This window comes from Mycothermus thermophilus (assembly GCF_041956435.1).
Source record: "Mycothermus thermophilus strain CBS 625.91 unplaced genomic scaffold VTJ04scaffold_1, whole genome shotgun sequence".
NCBI classification, from domain to species: domain Eukaryota; kingdom Fungi; phylum Ascomycota; class Sordariomycetes; order Sordariales; family Chaetomiaceae; genus Mycothermus; species Mycothermus thermophilus.
In genome coordinates, this window is record NW_027191427.1 from 6,647 (window position 1) to 31,158 (window position 24,512).

The window sequence follows — 24,512 nt, forward strand, 5'->3', positions numbered from 1 at the left end:
GCGCGGCACAGCCTCTCTCAGGGAGTGTAAGTGACAAAACTGGGTAGTTTGTTGATCGAAATCGGATGATGGGAGGCTGCTTGGACCATCCTGATCATGCCCAAGAACCTGCTCACTTGCATTTGTTGCGGCCATTTGAGCAAGTTGCGGGGGGACAAAAACATGTGGAGCCAGCGAAAGAGGAGCCAGCCAGCCAAGACAGCATAGTTCGAAATATTAGTACATACATACACAAGCAAGCGTAGACTGGTTTGACCCTGTCTCATGATATTCCATGTGATTAAGAAGTTTGAGGTTCCTGCAATGTTGCTGATAGACGAAAGAAGTGAACAAGTCAAACTGTCAGACGCCTTTTCCCTGCGCCCACATCCCAGCCACAACCCCAACCAGAAACCCAGGATTCACCACCTCGATGATGGCCAAAAAATCAACATTACCCAACGCAGCTTAGCCAGCCAAGTATCGCGCGTGGCAGGCTCGGCAGCCGAGTTCCTCCGGACCACCGCAGTAACAACTGCGTCGGCCTTCTCTGAGAATGTACCCCGTCTCCGCGCCCGACGCTTGTCCTGTTCCACAGCTGAACGGACAGGCGTCGATACTGCGCTTGTCGTCTCGCTGGTTGGTTTGGCTTCGCCCTTGTCATTATTTGAACCCTCGCCATCTAGCTTACGCAGTGCAAAGTATTGATACCCTGATGGGGTGGTCGCTACTCCGCCTAGCATGCTCCCAGCTGCCAATGATGCGCGGGCCAGTTTGGCCTTGGTGATGAGGATCACGTCGCTCCCTTCAAGCTGCACCACCGAGTTGTGCCATGGGGTGGGAATGTGAAGGAGGTCCAGAGATGTCATGAGCTCACCGTCAGGCGAAAGGCCCATGACAGCGCGGACGTGTGCTGGATCAAAGAGCTGGATGCCAAACTTTGGGCCTGCGTTGTTGTGTCTAACGTGCCGTGACTTGTCAGAGGGGTTCTAATGTCGAATTGTATATTTCTTTACAAAGGAAAAGCGACGACTTACGCATGGATCGACAGGCGCACGTGGTTCGGAAAGACTAACTCAACGAGGTTCGAGTATGCCTGGTTCCGCTAGATTAAGACTGTTAGCCGCTGCCCAACTTAATTATTAACTCGATCCCGTACCAAGATCATTTCGAACGCAACTCGAGCCGATAACTTCTTCCGCTGAGCTTTGCTCATGCCTTGAGTCGCAGGGTGATGCTCGAGGTCGTCGAGCATAAATCGAGAGAACCCGCGGTAAAGTGCCGTGATGGCGGGGTCTCCCGACTCGATCCTGGTGCGCACAGCAGTCTTGCTTGGTCCGCATGCTGCCATCAGAATCCGACGGCACAGCTCAGCCTCGTCGGTGTGTTTAGTGTCGATGTGATGCTCAATGTTTGGGATGTCGAGCCTGTTTGCGAGCTCTTTGAGGTGTTCGGCGCTTTGCCCAATAGGCGCCAGCTCAAAGAGATCAACCAAGGACTTGAACCCGACGCGATTTACGTTACCGCGTCGAGTACCAATAACATGATTCATCTCTTTCAGCTTGGCTCCGTACTCATCCACAGCAGCGTCGTCAACCCCAATGCAGTCGCTGAAGACATGGCCATCGCTGATGATCCACAGCTTGGCACCGGGTGCGTAAACTCGCTCAATGGCTTCAACGAAGCCATGGAGACGCTCCAGTGCCAGCTCTTCGCCTCTATCCGGGTTTGTACCTGTCACCTTATCGATGTTGGACGATTTGCAGGGGAAGGCCGGGATGCAGAGTTGAACGGGGATGTTGCGAAGAATGAAATGCCGAACCCGTTCAGCGAAGTAGGCCCGCCCGCATGCCATCCACTGGTCGTTGTGGCCCTCATATCTGAGATATCGATCAAACAAGTCAACAATGACTTGGGTGTTGGCCTCGGCTTCGGAGTCAGGAGAAGTCACTCTGGCTTGGGCGCACAAGTCCGCCTGGTCGAGAATCAACTGTGCAAAGAACTCCTCAAAGGCTTCTCTGCGGCGTGGGCCCGATGCCTGATTAATCACAACAGCGCTGATGGTTGATGGTGTGCTATTCGGTTTGCTGTTTTGATACACCTTGAGGTTGGCTTCCTGGTGAAGGAGAGCCCAGTGATCTTGGATCCATTGTTGTCGAGGGCCAGTAGAGTACAGAGGCTGCCCCATGTCGTCACACAAGACTGACGCCGCGAAGCGGTGGTAGAAAGACTCTCCGTCATTCGAAACCTCCATGGTGAGAGCAGTGAGGGTAAAAGAGGTGTTGATGGGAGGCGAAGTACAAGGAGGCAACTTCGATGGCAGTCGTACCAGTGCTGGGCTGGCGATCTAGATGAGGAACGCGGTGCGCTGCCCGAGAAACGGCGGAAAAGGGTCCTGATGAAATATCCCACACTGATCATCGGAACGGGCTCCGTCAAGCCCTGAGCTCTATTTTGTCTGAGACCCGAGACTGAGTTCCTGGCTCGATCCTCAGCACATGTTCGGGGCGGCCTCCTCACGCACTCGCGTGTTCCGCTTGTGTTGCTCTCAACGTCTTCCAAAAAAGATCATCACCTGGGCTTGGCGTAAATACACACAAGGATGACGCTACCAGCTATCAACACCACCACCAGGCTGCGAGCCTGTGGCACTGGTGTTCTTTGTCCTGCCCAGTGGGATCTTCCTTGTTGTGGGTATAACAACACCCCTTGTTCGACCAGGCTATCCGACCATCGAATGATGTAGCAGGAGATGACCGATCCTTGTCGGTGTCTTTCGGGAGTCTCAGCGTAAGCGGGCGAAGTATGTTGGGGAATTGTTAGCTGTGTACGTTGCTCTTGCGAGGTCTGTGTTGGTGGTTGGCGGTCTGTATCAACACATGGTTTGGTCCCAGGTTTGCAGGGTGTTGTTCGGCAGGGGGCTGGAACAAGCTCACCCCCACTCAGCCGTTGAGTGACGGAGGGGAACGTACCCAACGTGCAGAGCCCCATTTCCAAGGGCCAGGGGTGTGCAAATATCCTAGAGACAGCGCCCGATGGACAAGGACTAGGTTGGCCCCGGTGTGCGAGTACCGAAGAACTCATCAAATGAGTTGACCGACTATGGTTCTGGGTTCTTATAACAACGGTAACGTGCTTGTGATGCTCCCGCCGATCCTGGTTGGCGGTTCAGATGTGGCTGTGAGGTATTTGCCATGATGCACTGTGTTTCGTGGCCTTGGATCCTGCTGTGCTCACCGCTCACCGGTGGCACATATCGGGCGACCTTAATGAGCTTTCTGTTGCATTGCAGTCGGGTATGGCAGAGTCAGGAACGGTGTTGACGATAGTAAGAGCGGGTAAGGCGGTTGTCACTCAAGGCTGCGGGTCAATGACACCAACACTACCGAGGCGCGGGATGGAAGGGTTGCAGTTCAAAGACGGCAACTATCTCGCGATGAGCTGTGAGGGTGTCCTGGTTTATGGGACAACCGTTACATCCAATACCACCTCCACCTTGCTTCGAGACGCGCATGTGCGGGACGGGATACGAGGGTGCCAGTCCGACCCAAACGATTACCCGAGGACTGTTACCAGAAGCAAACTTGACCACTGTAATGGCACCTCTCATTCCCCTCTCCAACACCATTTCCATATTCAAGATACTATTAAGGTACAGAGCCATGCCTGTTACCAACAGACCAAAATGCGGTAGCAGGATTCGCAGGATTCTCACTGCATTCGTCAGATCAACTCTTTATATTGTTGATTGATAACCTCGAGCCCTTGGGATATTATTACGAAGGTTCTGAATCTTATGTAAGTACGAAATGAGAAGTCTACATACAGGTAGCGTCCTCTTGTGATGGCAATATCCCGCCTTGGCGGTTGATAGTCCAAGCCCATCCACACACTGCTGACTGCCTCTTGAGTCCCAATAATCCCAATTGGCACGAAGTTCATTCGTGACGTAACATCTCGGGGTTCTTCTCACCCGAGGCCGAGCCACTAAATTTCACCCTGTTGGAGAACACAAGTCTTAAGGCGCGGGGGTATAATGGCCCTGCCTGTTGTTTACTGGTTAGCGGGGACCACTGCTCTTGGGGGACCTGAGATGGGAATGCATACCGGAGTCTTCCTGTCCACCCACGTAGGATCGAGTCGCCATGTGAACTGTTGGACCAGCGTGACCAGAGTAATCCTCAGCTGCAAGAGAGCAAACCTCTCACCAAGACAACTTCGTCGGCCCCCATGGAACGTGATGAACTCTGCGCGTGCCCTCCGTGCGCGGTACTGCTTCTGTATGGCTGTTGTTGACAACCCCCAACGCGAAGGGTCAAACCTGTCCGCATTCGGACCCCAGATGTCTGGGTCACGGTTCGTAGAGTAGCAGTTGTAACCAAGGTACATGCCCTTCGGAATGAATATCTCTCCGCCCAGCAGGGCATCCTCCGAGGCACGCCTGTTCACCAGTTGTCCAATGGGTGGAAACAGACGCAAGCTTTCGTAGATCACCGCGGTTAGTAACGGCATGTCTTGGAGAGCCTCTAGGCTTGGTTGAGCCATGTCGATTCCCCTGCTCTGGATCTCTCGGTACAACGCCTCTTGCACCTCCTGTTGACATGTTATTAATTCGGCGTCCGGATCAAGTTGGCGACATAATATGGCCTTACCGGATGCTGTCCTAGCAGATACAATGTCGAGATCATGCACAGCTGGGGATTCTCTTGCCCGGCCACAAAAGCTACCGTCAAGTTGTCCGAGAGTTGTTTGTCGTTCCAGGTCCCCGTGGCGTTGGCGTGCAGCATACGAGCTCCAAGACCATCTGTGTCGTGTTCGTGTTTGCTCTCTAGCAGTGCCCTCTTCAGCTCCCTTTTGAATTGAGCCACGAGTTGCCTCGCCCTCGTACGGCTTGGGAATGGCAGCCTATCAAGGAAAGGGAAGTTCATAAAGATCGGCTTGAAGATCTCGCGCTTCACTGCGCTTTGTAGCACATGGATGGGAGCATTCGGGGACTCCAAAGCCTGTATATCGTGTCAGCGTTTAGGCTGTTGACATCGATCGGTCCGGTGGCTTACACCAAGGTTCACTTGGAGGACAACTTCAGAACAGTTGGCAACAGAGTATCTCTGCAAGAGCTCCTGAACAGCAATCCCATTGCCACCAGCTCGTGCCTGTGTTTCTCGCAAGAGCCTGCACAGCACTTCTGCGTTCTTCGCGATCCAGTCTGCGTCGAAATTTCGCTGCAGGCCCGGCTTCACGACTGCTTGGTATTTCCTCCATGTGTCGCCATATGAGGAGATGATGTTGTCGCCCAAGAACTCAGCAAGAACGCTATGGGGGATCTTTTTCTGATTCCCGCTCTTTTGGTAAAGGTCCTCGTCCTTGAAGATCTCCGCCAGATACGATGGCCGATGTACAAGAATATTCCACTGTGCGCCAAAGAAAAGCTTGACAGCCCCGTATTCTCGGAGCGGCTGCTGGATGTACTTCCTGAAGATGTCGGACTGGTCAACGTCCTTAAAGAACGGAATCAGGGCCACCCAAAACGGGACTGCAGGAATGTTGGCTGGGTGTTTGGGGGGCAGAAGAAAGATGTAATAGATGAGGATGATCGATATTGCTCCTAGGAGCAACAATTCGAGAAGGAAAAACATGGTAAACCCGCTGTCGATGCGTTTGAGACAGGTGTCCTGACGCGTTGTCGCGAAGTTGTGGCTCGTCAATCGAACTCACAGCAGAGATGGTACCTACCTATGCCCCTATCGTGATTATGGGCTGGAAGATTTATGTTTAAGATGGTGACCTGTTGATCATCAGACAATGCAGTTCCCAGGTCCCTTTGTCTTTCTCATGGGGCAGTATCGATCCCGAACATGCTGAGGGTTGCACAGTCCGAACTGGAAGTCATTGGATGCCGCTGAGCCGCTGTCTCGTCGCCAAGGAGGATGCTACTCTGGATTTTGGCACACCCCCCCGGCGTGCGACCAAGACCCCTGTCCTTGATGACAATCCCACTTCCATCTTCCACCAGCACCAACCTGGGACGGGAAGAATAAGAAGTAACCTTTACAGGGTTACTCGGTACACCTTTGTGTCATTATCTGTGGCGGAGGGATCTTGCAGGCGAACCGCCGAGGCTCACAACGCAAAATCAGTGGGCACCAACGTGACTCTCCCGTCATCGCTCCCCCCGCCCCCCCCCCCTCCCGGTCCCATGCTGCTCAACTAAAGTCACTAAGGAAACATAAGGTACACAGTCAATGCTTGCCTTGGTGTAATCGTTCCAGCAGAAGATGGAGGCGCAGCTAACTCCGAGACGATGTGCAAGGATCGGGAGCGCCGGGCAGCGAATCTCCTGGACCGTTGCAACTAACCAAGAGACTCGGGGTCTATGGAGCACCCCCATCGCTGTGGCCAAGCTGAGGTGAGTAGGTATCTAAGACACTGTACCATGTGCTGGAAATGTATTAAAATAGATTCCATTGGGGGTTGTCCAGGCGCCCCAAGCAGCAGCACTGGGTCGGGTTCAGCCCACAAGGCGTGGGACCATCTCGTGTTAATCCCGGATTCAACGCACTTTGTAAGTACCATCTGTCATGAGGCCACCAGGTTGCCGCAAATCTGGCCTATTCTTAAGCACACCTACTATGTACATGCATGGGTACGTACCTCGCTTTTCTGTGTCCGCGCAGGTTTAGGGGGGGGACGATTTCTTGTCCCCTAACTCAGCTACACTCCCACATCTCCATCTCACACCCCCAGCATGCCCCATGATTGCCAATGTGTGCCAGGGAGGACTATAGTTAGCGTACCAACATCGATGACCCCCGGGATAATATCGAGACCCGATATACATGCCCGAAGCTCCCACGACATTCCTCTGGACCTGTCTATCATGAAATAAGTGGGAGGCTAATGCTGGGTACATACCTTTTGTTTCCCTCTCCTTCGTCATAGGCGTTGAGACTCGTCACTCCCGCGGCAAGACGCACCACCAATAGGATGTCGACGCAGCCAACCTCTTCTTCCCCGGCGCCATCGGTTGATGCTCCGTGCCCAGCCACCACACCTCCCGCGGACATTGAAGAGACTATCAAGAACGCCAACGCACCTCCAGAGCCATACACTGCCTTCTCGCTATGGCGCCAACGTTTCATCCTTCTCGTTGTTACTGTAGCAGGTTTCTTCGGTCCCATGGCCGGGGGAATCTATCTTCCGGCCCTTCCCGTGTTAGAGAAAGAGTTCCACGCCAGTGCCACGGCGATTAACCTCACCGTGTCCGTCTTCATGTTGACATTTGCCTTTGCCGTAAGTGTGGGCGTCGCATGTGGCTCTGTTTGTCTCCCTCTGACACTCCTTAGCCCTTATTCTGGGCTAGCTTTGCAGACTGGCGTGGTCGTCGTCCGTTATACTTGATCTCACTCTTAGTATATATCGGTGCAAATATCCTCTTAGCAGCTGTACCGGTACATTACGCTGCGCTAGTTGTTCTTCGCATCCTTCAAGCATTTGGGTCTGCGGCCGTTGTGTCCATGGGTGCCGGTACTGTTGCCGATGTAAGTGTTCTACATAAGTGGAGCGAAGATGATAGGTTTGCTGATTGAAACATCTAGATTACCGAGCCCAAGCGCCGCGCTGCTTCGATGTCGATCTTTTTACTAGGACCACAGTTGGGGGGACCTATCATCGGGCCCGTCATAGGAGGCGCCTTGACGGACGCTGCTAATTGGAGGTGGATATTTGGATTCTTGGGTAAGATTGTGAATCCTTGATGCGTCCTTGACTAAGGGATTTTGTCACCTCGCGATTTCTAACAATTCCCAGCAATCTCTGGGTTTGTTCTCTGGTTACTCATCCTTGGCTTCTTACCCGAAACCCTACGCTCGCGTTGTGGCAATGGCAGCGTGTACCAAGGTCGCGGCCCCTTGATATGGCCGCCGACTTTCTCTTCGCCGTTAGCCCCGGCGTGGGCCCGAGGACCCCCACCGCCTGTTCCGTCACTCAAAGGGTATTGGCGGCTCTTCTGCTACCCTCCGGTCGGGATTGTGACCGTTAACACGGCTTTGCTCTACTCCACATACTTTGCTATTGCCGTGGACCTCCCAACAGAGCTAACAGTCCGCTATCAATGGTCTCCTGCCGCTGTTGGGGCGGGCTTCCTTGCTCTTGGTGTCGCCATGATCGTCGGCTCTTTGTGTGGTGGGAGATTCTCAGACTGGCGTCGGGGCCAGGCCGCCAAAGCAGCTCCCGATGGCAACGTTGCCCCTGAGTTCCGTCTGGTGGACCAGATATGGGGCGTACTTGTCTGCGCTGCTGGTTGCATCACATATGGTTGGCTTGTCTTCTTCAATCATCATCCAGCCGGAGTGCTGGTGGCCACGTTTTGGTGTGAGTACCTGCCTACACATTTGCCTCTCTGACGATATGAACAAGCGTGATAGCAGCGACTAACGCTTCATCCTGTTCAAGGTGGATTTGGCATGAACTGGGTGTTCGTCACGACCACGGCTTTCCTCAGTGAGACAGCTCCCCAACAGGCCGCGGGAGCATTTGCTTTGGGGAACATGTTACGCAATCCCGGAGCTGCGGTATCGGCATTGATTATTCCGGCTCTAGTTTCAAGAATGGGCGTTGGATGGTGTTTCACTGGACTTGGGATCATAGACATGATCTTAGTTGGATCAGCCGTTCTAGGTATGGAGTCTCGCTTGAGACCATCGAGAGGAAAACGTATTAATGAGAAACGCAGTACTACGATTCAAGTCTCCTGAATGGAGAGCGGCCAAGGAGGCAAAGGGAAGGAAATAAAGGGCAACGTCTCGCCACGGTAATTCCTGGGACTCGAGTATGAAATGCAAGGTATAGAACAGGAATTAGTGAGATCATTGTTAAGCATACATATCCAGTCATCATAATAGTTGTCTCTAGGCAAGGCAAGTCAGTGAACAGCTAAATACGTGGTTATTACTCGAGCCAGGAAGGGCGGCACGTGGAATCTAGCCACTATACTGGTCTATTATTCTATGAACAATACAACGTCTTCTGTCCTTCAGGAGTTCATGTTCTCTCAAAATTGTCTCATCATAGCAACAGGTACTGGGGGACGCATGGTTCAAATCACGAAGGGGGGAGAAATTCACAATTCCCATCCCCATATCACGCTTTATTCTTACCTGAGGAACCAGGCCATGGCCTGGCGCTCTACTACTCTGACTCCTTTTTACGGGGGTTTCTCGCTCACAACGTTGCCTATCAATTCATGCATATTCGCTTGAATAATACGCAGGGGACAATCTTTGGGGCCTTGCTCACTTATTTCCGTTATCATCGTCGTTCTATAGATTTGTCATTTGGCCATGTCACCTTGCCTACCTATCCCCGGGCACGAGCTCTGCGTGCTTCATCACAAAATGAGTGTATTGGTGTTGTCGACGTATATATTATGAATAGTTAATATCGATGTTAACGCTCTCCATTAAATATGTCAAACCACGTTCGGCCCTCGGGCCACAGCTGTTCCGCTGTGTTAATAGTCTCAGCCAGTGGTCACTCAGCATAGAGAGGGTTAAGAGAGACTGTACAGTGCTGGCTGAGATGCTGTGAAGACGAAAAAGGAGCCAACTAAGCCGGGCGTTGGAGGAGGTACCAGCGCAGCCCACTCAAGCCCCAGTGAAGCGAGAGTCGCACGCAATATCGGAGTGTGACACGGGCTTTCGGAATTCCGACATGTGAGGCATACTTTACTATGATACCAGTCATCGCTGCTTCGGGAGCAGCAGCTTTGCGCCTCCCTCAAGGATCAAGATACCAAGACCCAACTTGAAGCCGGCTGGGTGCCTGGTATATGAGACAGTCAATTGGAGTATAATAGTAGGAACAGACTCTTCAACGTCCTCACAAGCCTTCGTTGATGTGACGACGTAGACCCTCACCGCTAAGTGTCTTCACAATGCCCTTGCAGATTGGATTGCGTAAGCTGTTCCCTTTGGTCATGGTGGTCAGCAGAGCGGACCGTCCCCTCCGAAAAACACCCGACACTCGGTCTCTCAGCCGTCTATATTTATTAGGGGTTTGTACAGGCCAGTGGCTGTACAGGTGAGACACTTCCCTAAATCTCTGTCTGGCTCTGAATATCTCGCCATAAACATAGCGTTAACAGGGCAGCATCTACTGCACACATTCTGTGATATCCAACGCTGTCGAGTCATCATGATCTCTCAATCAATCAGATGGGCCAGGAGTGCATACAACCTCCTTGGCTTTACCAGAACTTCTCATGGTGTCACATTTTTTTATCGCTAGTTTTGTACTTTTAGCGTTCATCTGTATGACCTTTCGATATGTGGATATCGACACCACCTGCGCCTCACAAAACGAGAAACCCATCGACTGTTATTTCTACGCACCAGGCAGCCTTGACCGGGTCGGCATCATCATACATCTTGTAACTATCTTTCCAGCATCGATCCTCGCGATCCTTCAGTTCATCCCAACCGTCCGTCATCGGTTTCTCTCGTTTCACCGAATCAACGGCTATATTGTCTCAACCTTCTCCCTCTTGTCCATGGGCGGTGTAATCCTCTTGCTCCCTAACGTGATCGGGGGAGCACTGGACACCCAAACTGCGGTGATCGTCTTACTTGTCGCCTTTTCGGCATCTCTCTGCCGCGGTCTCTACAGCGCGTGGCAGGCGGATATTCCTCAACATCGGGCATGGATGCTTCGGGCCTGGGCCTATGTAAGTGCGGTTCACTAATTCCAATATTGCCCACCCGCTAACAACTTGAGAAAAGGCCGGGAGCGTCATCACGATGCGCATAATCCTTCTCATCCTAGCGATCTTCGTTAGTGATCGAGGCTACTCCACACCTCTTCCATGTGCCAGAGCAGCTTCGCTCCTCGGCTCATTGTCAAAAACATTAGAAGCTTTTCCCGACTGCGAACCGTACTTCTCTGGCAAAGATACAGGGAAATTTGTTGTCGTGTTTGCATCGCTAGCGGGGAATGAAGCAAACATGATCGCTGCCTTTAACATCGCGTTTGGTCCAACGGTTTGGCTCGCGATGGTGATTCATGGTCTTGCTGTTGAAGCATATGTAAGAAGGCCTTGCATGACATCTGGACCATTTACTAACATTGATAGATTCAACGATCTTCTACAGGAAGCGTGAGAATAAGCTGAAGTCCTTACACCGAGCCATTTGGCAGGTCAATAAGCGAAAAAGACCATGGCCTTGTTCTCAAGCAACGAGGACTTCATCTCTCCCGAGACCCGTGATAGCTGGACGAGCAAGGCTGCCAACATAGAGCGTGATGCACAGTCATCATCATCGGGGTGTCGCCGTAGGGAGGCACAGGATGTTCAGGACAAGTGTTGTACACCGTATGTGGCGCTTAGCCAGGGCAATGATCCTATGTACCTATTCATTTTCACGGGACCCGTGCGGTCCAATCCTCCAAGTCCTATGTACAAATTGCGGTCACAGAGTCCAGACTTAGTTAACGGGCTCCTGGATACCGCGCAGGAAGGCGTTGTAAGCGGCCTTCCTCTGGTAGTTGCTGTCCCAAAGGAGCGCATCACCCTCACCGCGGAAGGTGTTGGGAACCCACGAGTACCGGTCAGTGACGCCCTACACACGAAGTTAGCGCTTGGTCGGAGTGCCTCTGTCACGGGAGGTTTGGACTTACCCAAATGGTCATGCCAACGCAGCGCGGGACCTTCATGCACGAGCGAGCCACGCGGTAGTAAGCATCCGCAAGCTGCTGGAGCTTCTGGGCGTTCGACGGAGTGCGCATGCGGATATCAATCTCGGTGTACGCGACATCAACACCGAGGTCAGCGGTGATACGCAGAGCCTTGATGAGGTCCTCCTCGGACGGCGTGGGGGTGGACTGAGTGGGGGTGGGCTCAGTGACAAGGTGAGCCTGATAGCCGACACCGTCGATGCGAACGCCGTACTGCTGGACAAGGCGCACGATGCGGGCAGCACCCTCAACCTTGGGTCCGAGATACTCGAGGTTGTAGTCGTTGTAGTAGAGCTTGGCCGAGGGATCAGCCTGGGCGGCCATCCTGAAAGCAATCGGGATGTACGCCTCTCCGATCTATTGCGGGTTCGCGATTAGCAGAGCTCGCGGTTTTCATGCAAAACAAACAAACAAAAACAACACCCCCCCTCCCCCCCCCAAAAAAGGACGACGTGGAAACACAAAAAAACACGCACCACACGGAGGAAAACGTTATCTCTGTACGTTCCGTCTTCATTTAGAGCTGCAAAAAACAAAAAGAAAGGTCAGCGATCTCCCGGTTCTCATTATCTGGTGAAGGGACAACATCCAGCATGGAAAGTTGGATCACATACCCTCATTGACAACGTCCCAGTGATTGCAACGGCCGCGGTACCGTCCCATCACCTGGTTGATGTGATTCTGCATCACCTGCTGCAAGGTGGCATTGTTGAAGCCGCTGTTGGACACCCAGCCGGGCAGTTGGGAGTACCAGACAAGGGTGTGGCAGCGGACGTGCTTCCCGTTCTGGCGGGCCCAGTCCATGTGCTGGTCGGCAGAGCCGAAGGTGAACTGGCCGCGGTTGGGCTCAGTGGCGTCCCACTTCTGGGCGTTCTCAGGCGTGATGGAGCCGAACTCAGTGCGGATGATGTTCTGCTCCTGGAAGTCGTTCCTCACGGTGAGGGAGGTGCCGATGTACTCCCTTCCGGCAGCCTTCATGGCAGCATCCAGACCCTGCACTTGGCGGGGCGTGAAGGCGCTGGATCATATGTCAGCCTGACGATCATCGAACAGTGAGATGGGCAAGTCGTACACCCGGATCTCTTCCTCAGCCCGGATAGGGCTGGCGGCAGCGGAGCCCGTCAGGGCAAGGAGCAGGGAGGCGGAGAAACGCATGGTTGACTGCTTGTGATGCCTGATGTCGTTGACTGTTCAGGGATGGCCACAAAACCATGGCTTGAGCGGGTGCTGGCGATGAACTGGTGGCCTTATATACACAGGTGATGTTCTGCGCCAAGGTTACGATGGTAGGCGAGTATGTAAAGAGCTTCTTCGTTTGTTCCTTGCGAGTTGGCTAAATCATACGGGTAAAATTTCCGTGAAGGGAGCCGCACGAATCGGCATCCGAAATACCACCCAATCTGGTTAAAGTCAGATCGACGCTGCATCATATTAAGTTCCCGGATCTCGGAACGATCCTAAGGACCCTAGATTGTAGCATTCTTACCGTTCGTTGTTCCACAGGCATGAAACGGGATCACCGGAACCCTTGTAGAAGCGGGTACGTGAGAAGACAACAAACTCCCTGGTTGGTGCGACTCTAGGGACTGGCCAGAGATGGTAACAATGCCAGGGTCCGTTTCATTAATGGCTTGCGAACGGGATATTGGGAGGATATAGGCACGTACTATACGCCAGGAACCGCCCCATTTCATCCAGTATAGGCGACAGCGTTGACCTAGACGTTCCACATGGTCCGTTGTTTGTTCAAGAGACTTGGCAAGCGTCTTGGACAGCATATTCGCGAGGATACTCTTAAGCCACGAGATCGATTGAGATATGATGTTAGCAGATCCATTCAATGCATCACACTTGTAAGTCAATATCGGGACAAGGAATTGAAACAACTCGATCATCCGCTTAGTGACATGGAGGTCGCTGTCTATGAACCAGCAACAACAACAACAAAAGAAACAGAAAAAAAAACAAAGAAAAAGGGAGAGAGAAAGAAAGAACGAGAGACAGAGAGAGAGAGAGAGAGAGAGAGAGAAAGCAAGAAAAAAGAGCAGCAGATCGCCCCATGAAGGTGGGTGTTGCTGAGGCTCCGTGTTGAGAGAAACCTCGACTCCGTCTGATGCTTCCACTCCACGAAAAGATGGGAAACCCGAAGTAAGGCTGGGAATGGCGGCCATACTCTTGAACCTCGATGGCCCTCATAATCTCTCTTGGCCCGGCCGCCCTCAAAGATAGGACTGTCACAGAGCCATAGCGAAACTTAAGGCGCGGTTGGAAGCCCATATCGTCGCGCACCTGACCTTCAAGGTCCGTCAACAAACGGGTGCGTTCAATATCCTTCTTATCGTTGCTGTAGTACGTGGCCCTGTCGGAAAAGAGGGAGGTTCGCGTATCTCTCAGCGGTTGCCTCAGCATTGTGGGTGTCGCTGAGGAGGATGACAATCTGTTCTACAAATCAGCGAGCGAAGTGTGGATCCATGGGCGGGTTGATCCACGTCACACTGCCGCTTCATAGCCAGGGACAAGAGGATGATGACCTGGTCCAAGAGGATGTTGCGCGCAAATGCGTACTAAGGATGTTCAATGTATCCTGGTCGCGGATTTCTGCTCATGGTCGGGGGCATTCATAGCAGCTTTGAACGATTCTCTGAAGTCTGTGTAAAGTGTGAATTGGACAGTACCATCAACTTAGAGGGCGATGTAGGCTTACTTCTCCAGACGGTGCCGGCAGCGAACATAAGGCAATAGGAAGATGAAAACACCCGACGGAACGCCCCCGGGAGGCTCAAGCGGTCAAGCTCGACCACATTTTCGTGCCACGATACGAGAAGACGACGGATGTAGGACTCGAAGTCGGAACCGTTGTGGCTCCAGAGTCGTAGATAGCTTGCAATCTGTCTTGATGGATCGCCAGTCTGGAGATCATGGAGGAGGTCTTCGTTGGACAGCCGTCTTGTACCGACGACGACCTTAGACTCGGGAAGCCAGACTAAACACGGCGTCAGTCACCCATAAAATTCTTGTAAGGAGGCGATAAAGAACACATACCATCAGCTGAGCGCCATCGAAGGCCAGGAGCACACGATGAGATACGCTACCATGGGTGTGTTCAGCTTCAAGGGAGATACCCTTCTCGCCTGCAACGAGACGTAGTTCGTCGGTGTAAGGGTTGTCTCGAGGACGTGACGGCAGGAGGGCACGAAGGCGGCCGTATCTTCGGCGATAATCACGGCACGCCACATCTTGGGGTCCGTCAGAGGAGGGTTGTCCATTGCGCAGAGATCGTCTCTAACGAAAGGGCGTGCGTCGGAGCAGACGCGACGTTCTCAGTAGTCACCGAGACCCTAGGCGGAACCAGATGTCAGGCCTCAAACGTCAGTCGTCCATCAAATTTTCAAGCAGGTCCCGGGGAACATACCATCGGAATAGATGCCGGCCCGGGAGAAGGATACCATTGATTTCAAAGAAAATGCCCTTCTTGCCTCGAAGTACTTCGTAGTGGATGGGGTTCGTGCATATGGACGTCGCCCGTGAGATACACCAGTGGATGGTGGAAAACCAACCGAGCCCATATCCCGCCCTTAGGGTCCGTCAGATGAGGGCTGGACAACGTGGTGAGCAATGAAAGAAAAGAGCAGTGGTCCTTTGGGCGCCAGTGGACCTGGCATGCTAGGTGAGATATCGCGGGCCGAACAGGGTGTGTCGCTCTGTGGAAGATGTAGTGGTTTGTGGAGGGGACTTGTTTGATCTCAGATGCGATACACAACAGAGAAGATTGGGATTTTGGTCGGTCGAACTTTGCAGAAACTCGTGGAAGACAGCTAAGATCCGACATGAAGGGAAGCACCAGGCTCACCCCTCGCGGCAGGACCTGGTGAACACCTAGGTTGCAGGAAAGAGGCAGACACGAACAGTTGCAACACCGTATAGGTAACTAAAGAAGGAGACAAGAGTGACATGAATGGTGTCAATGTTCGGCCATCAGAACTCCCGGGTTAGTTGAGATCGCGTATCTCATTGAGTAATGTATCTCTAGTGTCCCCAACGTCCTCGGTCCGCAAGACCTTGCCGGAATGGGTCCCGACATCATTGTGCGACTGGCGTAGGTACGACAACTTGATGCAGTCGAGGAACAGACTGAAAGATGGACTTGTCGAGCCAACCGATGTTTCTCTGCGTTGCGTCTGTAAACTCCTTCCAGACATGAGTACCTACCCGGAATGAGGACATGATAAGACACCGGGCACTTTCCAGGTTTGTTCGGAAAGTGGGTGGCACCTCTCTACCACCTAGCGTTCCGGAAGATGGGCTGGGACCGAGATCAGGCAAGTAGGAACCAGCCTCCCGTCCTTCCCTGATACCGACCTAACGTTCTGCCCCAACATCAAACCACCTCACCTAGCATGACTGTTCTTTCCTGTGCAGCATCAAGAGCCACCAGCATCTCTCCAGGTCAGGGTGACTGCGTCGACCCCCACCAACTTCACAGCACTTTCGCACCGGAAGGACTGAACATCATCTCATCTTTCTTCTGTGCTCAGACATAACATCCACCTTGGCATTTGAGGTCATCCAGAGAGCGAGCCTTAATTAGTGTCAGACACCATACCGACGGGCTCAAGCCAACAACCTCCTCCCGCGTCAGACACAGGGTCAAACAGCCCCATCACCATGTTTCGAAATATCTCCTTCCGCTTGATCCCAGGACAGCCGGGCCCAACCCAACAACCTCCGCCCGCGTCAGACGCAGGATCATACACAGGAAATGAAATTTACCGTCTCCCCATGCGGCCGCGCCCAACAGGCAACTTTACTGGGTTTACCCTCGAGGATCTCAAGAATGGTGCGTAGTACTAATTGTGATCCATGTACTGACTGACCCGTTATTAGATCAGGGCCTTCTTGACGAGGTGCTCGACGTTCAAGCGCGAGAGGCCAGGGCACTCGTCATCTGGGCTCAGACGGCTGATGTTTTCCACACTCACGTGTCAGACGACTACATCGACTGGATGGCGCGGAACGACAGCACGACAGCTTGTCGAGTCTGGGGTTGCAAGCGGTATGGGCACGATTTCGCCGACGTCAATGAACTTCGCGACCATTGTGTCATGGCACATGAGGTAAGTTTGTGATCTCAAGGCCACGGTTTCTTCCAAAATGCATGGAGATTAATACATGGTTATCTGTTGTAGGAACTCGCAAACGTCGCCCCAAAGACCTCCCAGTCTGACAGAGAGCGCATCGATCGCGACAACTGGATCATGGCCACGCCCAAGAAATTTATCATCCAACCTTTCGTTAGATTCAGTCAGGAAGCTGAGACGGTATGTCAGACGTGAAGTGAATCATGGTTAAGTCCTGGAGGTGAATTACCGTTAGACAATCTATAATAACGGATCAGGAGGCTGAGATGAAAATATCGAATGTGGAACAAACGATGGCCGGCACCGGGAACTTTGCACTGGAAAATCTCAAGGTGTGAGCAGAGAATCGCCAAAAGTGCAAATGGTCATCGTCGGCCACGATCAATGGAGATGAACGGACTCTGTAACGCCAGTTGCAACCAGAACCCGTTATTAAGCCGCAATACCGTCCCCACCCTCACCACCCACAGCTCCATCAGGGTCGTCAGCAGAGTACGTAGAAAGTTTGAAGTGTCCTTCCCAACAACTTGCGGTAGATGGCCCCATGGATATAGCTGTTGGCGAGGATTGGTGCTGAGAAAATCCTCTACTCCGAATGATGCTTCCACTCCACCCTCGGCCCGAGCGTAATGGCGGCGCCGAAGTTCTCGGATGGGCCAACTGCGGATGTCTGCCCTACTAGCGAGTTTCGGTGGCCAGGGCTGTCGGAAGTCGTTGATGCCGAAGGCCTGCCGGGACACGAGTCTTCCAGCGAGGTTTTCTTGGTCTTTTTGTCTATCCGGCTGTGGTTGGCCGCCCATATGGAACCCTAACCCTGTTCATCCAACCCCCGCAAGACCCCACCGCCTTCGGCTCCGGCCCGGGCTCCTGGCGCGGCCCGGACCGCATCACCCCCCAAACCTGGAAGTCCATCATCGCTGGTTGGTCACTTGCCTCGGTTCATCTCTTCTTGAGCCGACAACGGGCAGTGGTCTACAATACCTCCCAGTCGTGTTTCATCCTGAGATCCCCAAAGGAGCGACGATCAGCTTGCTACATCAACTCCATCAATCATGGGGTCTCTTAAACATTGGGACCATGTGATCCTTGGAGTTTTTACTCCAATCATGGGTATGTGGTTCTGCCTCCTCCAATGACCTCTGATGAGAATACTGGAAGTGCTCAGAGAACTAACCACTTATTTACCTGATTGCAGCCATACAATGGCTTATCAAGTTCATCTTGCATCAAAACCCTGCCCTCCACTGGCGCCAAAGATTGGCGCTCACATTTCTCCAAACTCAGAGACAATGCTTGCCGCCTCGATTGCTACTCTCACTCGTTCGACGCGTGCCGACTGGCCAAGCAGTGTCGCAGTACTGCATCGATAACTCGATCTCTCATCAAGTCGTGCGGCTGGATGCTGATGGTGGCTTTCCAGCACCCATCCTCCACATCTTGACAGTCCCGACGGGGAGTGAAACGGGCCCAACACTCTTTTACATCCATGGCGGCGGCTACGTGTACCCGCTGCGGGGCCCTGCCCATATGCCCTTCATCCTGCGATGTGCTACAGCCTGCAGAGCTCGCCAGGTAGTCATTCTCGAGTACGCCCTCGCCCCAGAGCACCCTTATCCATGCCAGCTGGTCAACGCGGTGACAGCTCTGAGTCACCTCTTGCAGCCCACAGCACCAGGGTTGAACTTGAAGCCGGAGGACATTGTGCTTGCGGGAGATAGCGCTGGAGGTCAACTTGTTGGCGCGATATTGGCACACATCGCCTACCCGTCACCTTATACCGCTCCTCTGAAACTCCATGGCCAGTTTCGTGCGGCCTTGCTTGTCAGCCCCTTTGTGCGGTTGGCCCCACCGGGGATGAGCAGCTACGAGTCCAATCATGGCCGGGATTATTTGACGAAACCACAAATCGACGTGTTTGCGGCAGCCTGGGCCGCTCGGGAGGATGATATCTGGGCCAACCTGTGTGGGGTCGAGGAAGCATCGAAGGTTTGGGGCCAGGTGTTTGCCTCCGGGCCCACCCGCTTGGTCCGGAAGGTCATGGTGACAGTCGGCACTGCTGAGATCTTCCTGGAGTGCTGCCGTGTATTTGCTCGGGAATATGTTCAGGCTAAAACGATAGCAGCGCGAAAGGACATGGATTTTGGCGTGTTTGAGGGTATGGATGCAGTGCTGGCTGAGTGTGAAGGCGAGGTGCACGTTCAGCCCGCACTGGACTCTGTCGTAGGATATGACAATGGGGTCATGGAGCAAGCCATCATGTCGTGGCTCAAGGGTGTCTAAGTCCTGCTTGAGAAACATTGTATGTGAGGTCAAGCACTGTGGTGTGAGTCCAGATAGGTAGTTGTCCACATCTGCTTCATCATGTGTTTATACTACTTGCTCGGAGAGCTCACTAGCTCGCCCATATATTGTCCTCAGAGCCACGAGTGAAGATATCTAGGTACAGTGCCTTCTTTGTCCTTCTGGGGTTGATGAACCGCAACCCCCGTTCTTTAATCGAGCTTGGGCATCTCGTAAATATCATCCGGATCTAGAAGTCCAACTGTTAGCAGCCAGCTTCAAACAACCGACGTGGATAAATCGGTTGGCAGGGACATGAAACGACTCACCCTTCCCATGCTCCGCAATATGCTTCTTGACTTCGTCCCTCAACCTCCCTACCTCCCGGAGCAGCTCGTCCACCCCCTCCAAATCCTTACCCACCTCTGTTACCGCCTTCAATGCCTCCTCCGCGACATGGAACCTGCTGACTCGATTCACAAGCATCATGTCAAAGGGCGTTGTTGTCGTGCCCTCCTCAATGTACCCCGCCACGCGCATCAGTTTCGTATCACCCGCGCCAGGCTGACCGAATAACAAACCCCTCAGTTCGACCGGATAGCCATGGTAGTTGAAGAGCACTGGCACCCGTCCCCTCTTGGCAATCCTCTCATCGTGATCAGTGACGTTCACATCGGTACAAAACAGCGCCGCGAACGCCTCCCTGGTCAGTGCGTGCGGGTGTCTGCCCTCAGGAGCGAGGATCATCAAGTCTGTCACATTTACGACGCGCACGAGAAGGGAAGGGCAGAGCTTCCGCAGAAGCGCTGCGGCATGTACAATCTCAACAGTTACCTCAACTCCGATTCCAACCAGGACAACGTCCGGGTTGGGGGTGCCATCGGGAAGGTCCCTACCAGTGCCAAGGCGATGCGACTCGGAACCCGGGGGACGGAGCGGCGGGGAAGAGGCCCAGCGCCAGACGGATGCGCCGCGCTCGCAGTGTTCGGCCGCTTCATCTGCCGTGAGCCAAACAGGGGTGGGGTGCTTGGAGCCGATGATGAGGTTGACTTTGTTGCGGGACTTGAGGCAGTGATGGAGCGTTGAGAGCATACAGTTGACGTCAGGGGGAAGATAGACCTGGGAGGTGTGTCAGGGACATCACAGGAACCGGGGGGGGAGAAGAGACAATGTGACATACCCGCGCCGCCTCGGGTTTGAGGTGCAGCACCGCCCCGATAAACGACGGATTCTGGTGCGAGAATCCGTTATGTTCCTGGCGAGTCCAGGTGCTTGTCTCGATGTAATTGAGAGAGGCAGTGTCTCCGCGCCACGGGACCTCGCTCGCGATCTTGACAAACTTAGCATACTGCACCATCATCGTATGCACAATCCCCAGAAACGACTCGTAGCTGGGAAACACAGCGTGTCGGCCAGTCAGTGTGTAGCCTTGCATGAATCCCTGGCATGTGTGTTCGGAGAGGATTTCGATCACCCGCCCGCCAGATGCCCGCGAGTACTGGTCCCACTGGAAGTTTCGGTGGGTGTGTTGCAGCACCACGCTCAGCTTGTTGCTCTCAAGTTCGTCAGGTGAGAAGAGGCGGAGCGTGGTTGGGTTGGCCTGCAGGGCATGATCAAGCAGGTCTCCAGCGGCAAGCATGCAGCTGCACTGGGGTTCCATTTTGCCATCGATGGCGAGACTCGTCCAGTCAATGGCCCTCAGATCCGTGTAGGAGGAGTGTGCCACAGGGTTCTGGCCTAGCTTCTTATCATCATTCTTGGGGATGATGGAGAGAACAGTCTCGGTGGGTGTGCCATCCGACCCAAGCAGCTCGTTGATGCGGTAACTTGACAACCAGTCATGGAGGGCCGTGAGATGTTCCTTGTTTGTCTTCGCTTTGGGCAGCGGAACCTGGTGTGCGTGAAACGATCCCTCGATGTATTTTCCCTCGATCTCCTTTGGCCCAGTCCAACCCTAGAGAGAAAGAAGAGTCAGTCTCGCTGTTGAAAGGTGACAAAGACCAATGGTATCACTGACCTTTGGAGTTCGGAGGACGATCATCGGCCATCGAGGCTTGCTAATGGGCTTCCCGGATCTCGCGGCGTGTTGAATGGCATGGATTTCGGTCACGGCCCAGTCAAGAGCCGCGTGCAAATCCTCATGGATACGATCCATATCCTTCACGATGCGCACCTGGTAACCATACCCGCTGAACAGACAGGTCACCTCCTTATCGTCCATGCAGCCAAAAATGGTGCGCTCGCTGATTTTGAACCCATTGGCGTGAAGGATAGGGATGACTGCGCCTGACTCGGCTGGGTCAATGTATTTGATGCCATGCCAGGCCCTGGAATACACTGGTAAGCTACCACATCACCCAATGAAAGGAGGGAAGGGTCGAGAGATGGTGTGTTAGGGTGTGCTCACGTTGCTGTCGGGCCTGTCTCTGCCTCCCCATCGCCAACCACACACGCGACAATCAAGTCCGGATTATCCATAACCGCCCCGAAGGACACGGCTAGTGCATAGCCCAGCTCTCCTCCTTCATGAATCGCCCCTGGGGTCTCGGCGTTGATATGACTGCAGCGGATTAGCATCCATCATTAGCACACCTCTTCACAATTTCAACAGAGGCCCTTTCCTGGCTGAAAACAAAAGAGAATGACCTGACTAACCTCGGAAACCCTCCCGGCACCGAGAACCTCGTGATCAAATTCCTCAACCCATTCCTATCGCGCCCGTACTCGCCCGGGTAAAACCGTTGCAACGAGCCCTCCAACCACAATGAGGCCAATGCGGCTGGCGCACCATGGCCTGGGCCGATGACATACAGCATGTTCAAGTCGCGATCGCGGATCAGTAAATTGAGGTGGGCCCAGAGGAGCGTCAGGCCGGGACAGGTGCCCCAGTGACCTGTATGGGTATCAATCATACTATCCGCATCAATTGCATGTGTCAAGCGATCTTCAGGGTCATGGCATAACTCCCTGGTCTGGTCGTAGAGAGTAGGGCACTTTGAGGACTGTTGACATACCCAAGAGCCGTGGTTTGATATCATTGTGTGTCAGCTCCTTCTCAAGTAGGACATTCTCACGGAGAAAGATCATGGCTGTCATCGAAGAGTGTAAGCAGCCGACATTTTTGCGTGATCCTACATAAAGTAAGGAAGCAAGAGTTGTTAAGGGCAGTCCACAGCTCACCAGCGGCAATGTAATTCGCAGCCCGGTGAAACGCACGCAGGGACTCGCGGTCACGATCGGACAACTGCGCGTCCTGCTTCGAAGCCGTCACGGTGAGTTGAAGGACGCTGTCAGGTAGCTGGGATGGGGGAGGGGGTGGGTTGGCCACGGGAATATCTTCCTGGGGGCTTGTCATTTTGGCTATGGTAAACTGGTGATAATGATATCAAGGGGAATGTGTGGTTGGTGGGTTGGAATTGCCTGAGCGCGAAGTCTAAGTGATATCCTGAAGACGGGCCTGGGCACCGGTCCATATTTGAACTGATCTTGACCCAATATCCGATCTTGAGCAACTCAAGACGAGAATGCAGTCCCCCTGGAGCTGTGAGAAATGACACAAGATCACCTTATTTTTTATGAGCACTACTCTTGTACTCATCCCCTCAAACCTGTAATAGTCGCTGCGAAGAATGCCTTGTCGTATTGATCTGCATCCCGATCGATCCCATGACGTAGGTGGCGACCCGGCCTCTCCCTGAGTTTTGCCGTTTTGCAGGACCGGAGGGATCCCCACCGTCTGCAGAAGGAGGATATATCTATAGCAACAGGTTTTCCATTACATGCAAAGAGCCCAAGAAAGCTTTGTGCTCTGCGTTATCGGAGGTGTTGGGTCTGTTTCCCCTTCGCATGCGATATCCTTACCCCTGAAAGATGGAATCCATCACGACCTGAACGCACAGAGAACAGGGAGAGCCCACTGCTCTCCCCACATCATCACCGGCTTCCCCACCGCAGACGCAACAAGCCCGCATGGCTCAGTGGTAGAGCGTGTCACTAGTAAATCCTCTAGGGATGATATGACAAGGTCGTCAGTTCGATTCTGGCTGTGGGCAAAACGGGGAGACCATGAACACAAAAGACTGATCCTTGCACTTGTGCGATCATTTTTGCTGTTGCTTTGGCCATTTCGTCCGGTCTCTACCCAGAAATACAACCATGATCCTCTCAATCTGGCAATCCGTGCTGGCATGAGGGAATAATAGAAATATTTTGCTACTCATAGCTATTCAGTATATATATACCGACAACTAAATTGTTCCACCGATCATGGCAAACAGGTCAACAGACCCTGCAGCTTATCCCTCACGATGGCCTGCTTCTCCTTTGGCGCTGTCGTCTTGTCCCTTGCATCGCCCACACTGACCGAAATGTAGCAGCCGTCAGACAGGACAACCGCTGCCTCCATCGGCAACCGCGTGGAACCACAGTGCTGGATATCAGGGGCCGAGAACAGCCCGATGTTGATGCGGCTGAGCACCCACTTGAACTGACTGGCCTTGTTGCACTTGTTTCCAACCGTGGGGAAGTTGACATTCAGGAAGACGTCCTCGGGCAGATAGGGCTTCCCGCTCTCAATGACGGCGTTCGTCAGGATCGTGGCCAGTTCGGCATAGAGCGTGCTGCGTTCGGGGACTGGCGTCGTGTTCCATGCCAAGTTGCCGCCAGAAAGACCAGAAAACGCGATGGCCGGAATCTTCCTTTCCTTTGCTGCAAAGACGGCTGCTCCGATCGTCCCTGAGAACGGCGCCTGGACGTACAGGTTGCTGCCCACGTTGGGACCCGTGACGGCCAGCTCGGCATCCTGGCCGTTCCAGAACTGGGGACCGATGAAGTCGATACCGTAGCGGATCGAGGTGACCGGGAAGGAGTTGACCCAATTGAGCCGGGGCGAGGACTCGTTGCGTCCAATAGGGGCGTTGGTCACAGGACAACTGTCATACTGGCACCGCGATTTCCGGGGACTCGGCTCGATATCGAGAGAACCTGTGTGGCGTCAGGATGATGCTACAGTTGCTTGGGAGAAAGCGTTGAGAAGTCAAGATATACTTACTTGTGGCAGACTTGTTTTCCGCGGGAGCGGACAAGACCGCATCGTGACCGGAAGCCAACAAAGCCTCATGGAAAGACCTCACATAAAGTTCGGCCCACCCATCGTCGTTGGACTGGATGATGCGAATGCCATGGGCGCTGAGGGCCGGCAGGAGAAGAAGCCCAACCTGAGGACGCATCTTGACGTTTGTTTACCTAGGCACGCGTGGGACCAGTGGCCGACAGGTATGTACATACGGAGTATTTCCACACATAGACTACCCAGCTCATTTTATAACTATAGTAGAGCTCCACGTGAATCTGAATCATAATCTCGGTCCGCTACAAACCGGAGTTGCT

At 53.4% G+C, this 24,512-nt stretch overlaps 8 protein-coding genes and 1 non-coding gene across 9 annotated transcripts; 3 read left to right on the plus strand and 6 right to left on the minus strand.

Moving 5' to 3' along the window:
- Window positions 1–401: 401 nt before the first annotated feature.
- VTJ04DRAFT_3 (uncharacterized protein) lies at window positions 402–2,233 on the minus strand (the record flags this gene model as incomplete). Its single annotated transcript, XM_069360850.1, has 3 exons — window positions 402–939; window positions 1,017–1,084; window positions 1,139–2,233. The coding sequence occupies 3 exons, from the start codon at window positions 2,231–2,233 to the stop codon at window positions 402–404; spliced, it is 1,701 nt and encodes a 566-aa protein (XP_069222613.1).
- A 1,684-nt stretch (window positions 2,234–3,917) lies between these two features.
- On the minus strand, window positions 3,918–5,615 carry VTJ04DRAFT_4 (uncharacterized protein; the record flags this gene model as incomplete). The annotated part of the gene is made up of 4 exons (XM_069361960.1): window positions 3,918–4,025; window positions 4,087–4,572; window positions 4,632–4,982; window positions 5,037–5,615. The coding sequence occupies 4 exons, from the start codon at window positions 5,613–5,615 to the stop codon at window positions 3,918–3,920; spliced, it is 1,524 nt and encodes a 507-aa protein (XP_069222614.1).
- Window positions 5,616–6,254: 639 nt separating this feature from the next.
- Window positions 6,255–8,732, plus strand: VTJ04DRAFT_5 (uncharacterized protein; the record flags this gene model as incomplete). The annotated part of the gene is made up of 10 exons (XM_069363066.1): window positions 6,255–6,385; window positions 6,459–6,541; window positions 7,022–7,269; window positions 7,323–7,362; window positions 7,447–7,517; window positions 7,575–7,713; window positions 7,786–8,349; window positions 8,431–8,527; window positions 8,626–8,655; window positions 8,711–8,732. The coding sequence occupies 10 exons, from the start codon at window positions 6,255–6,257 to the stop codon at window positions 8,730–8,732; spliced, it is 1,425 nt and encodes a 474-aa protein (XP_069222615.1).
- Window positions 8,733–11,456: 2,724 nt separating this feature from the next.
- Window positions 11,457–12,861, minus strand: VTJ04DRAFT_6 (uncharacterized protein; the record flags this gene model as incomplete). Its single annotated transcript, XM_069364173.1, has 5 exons — window positions 11,457–11,591; window positions 11,650–12,063; window positions 12,183–12,229; window positions 12,321–12,724; window positions 12,779–12,861. The coding sequence occupies 5 exons, from the start codon at window positions 12,859–12,861 to the stop codon at window positions 11,457–11,459; spliced, it is 1,083 nt and encodes a 360-aa protein (XP_069222616.1).
- Window positions 12,862–14,280: 1,419 nt separating this feature from the next.
- VTJ04DRAFT_7 (uncharacterized protein) lies at window positions 14,281–14,972 on the minus strand (the record flags this gene model as incomplete). The annotated part of the gene is made up of 4 exons (XM_069365278.1): window positions 14,281–14,354; window positions 14,411–14,689; window positions 14,749–14,794; window positions 14,838–14,972. 4 exons carry the CDS (start codon window positions 14,970–14,972, stop codon window positions 14,281–14,283), a joined length of 534 nt encoding a protein of 177 aa, XP_069222617.1.
- A 1,399-nt stretch (window positions 14,973–16,371) lies between these two features.
- On the plus strand, window positions 16,372–19,124 carry VTJ04DRAFT_8 (uncharacterized protein; the record flags this gene model as incomplete). The annotated part of the gene is made up of 6 exons (XM_069366387.1): window positions 16,372–16,543; window positions 16,591–16,820; window positions 16,893–17,024; window positions 17,315–17,336; window positions 17,681–17,764; window positions 18,265–19,124. 6 exons carry the CDS (start codon window positions 16,372–16,374, stop codon window positions 19,122–19,124), a joined length of 1,500 nt encoding a protein of 499 aa, XP_069222618.1.
- A 212-nt stretch (window positions 19,125–19,336) lies between these two features.
- VTJ04DRAFT_9 (uncharacterized protein) lies at window positions 19,337–22,479 on the minus strand (the record flags this gene model as incomplete). Its single annotated transcript, XM_069367497.1, has 8 exons — window positions 19,337–19,374; window positions 19,454–20,243; window positions 20,305–21,078; window positions 21,142–21,451; window positions 21,532–21,684; window positions 21,780–22,017; window positions 22,139–22,213; window positions 22,305–22,479. 8 exons carry the CDS (start codon window positions 22,477–22,479, stop codon window positions 19,337–19,339), a joined length of 2,553 nt encoding a protein of 850 aa, XP_069222619.1.
- Window positions 22,480–23,087: 608 nt separating this feature from the next.
- VTJ04DRAFT_t1 lies at window positions 23,088–23,176 on the plus strand. Its single transcript has one exon. It is a non-coding gene; the product is annotated as a tRNA-Thr (tRNA).
- A 212-nt stretch (window positions 23,177–23,388) lies between these two features.
- Window positions 23,389–24,352, minus strand: VTJ04DRAFT_10 (uncharacterized protein; the record flags this gene model as incomplete). The annotated part of the gene is made up of 2 exons (XM_069357690.1): window positions 23,389–24,107; window positions 24,175–24,352. The coding sequence occupies 2 exons, from the start codon at window positions 24,350–24,352 to the stop codon at window positions 23,389–23,391; spliced, it is 897 nt and encodes a 298-aa protein (XP_069222620.1).
- Between the last annotated feature and the right edge of the window lie 160 nt (window positions 24,353–24,512).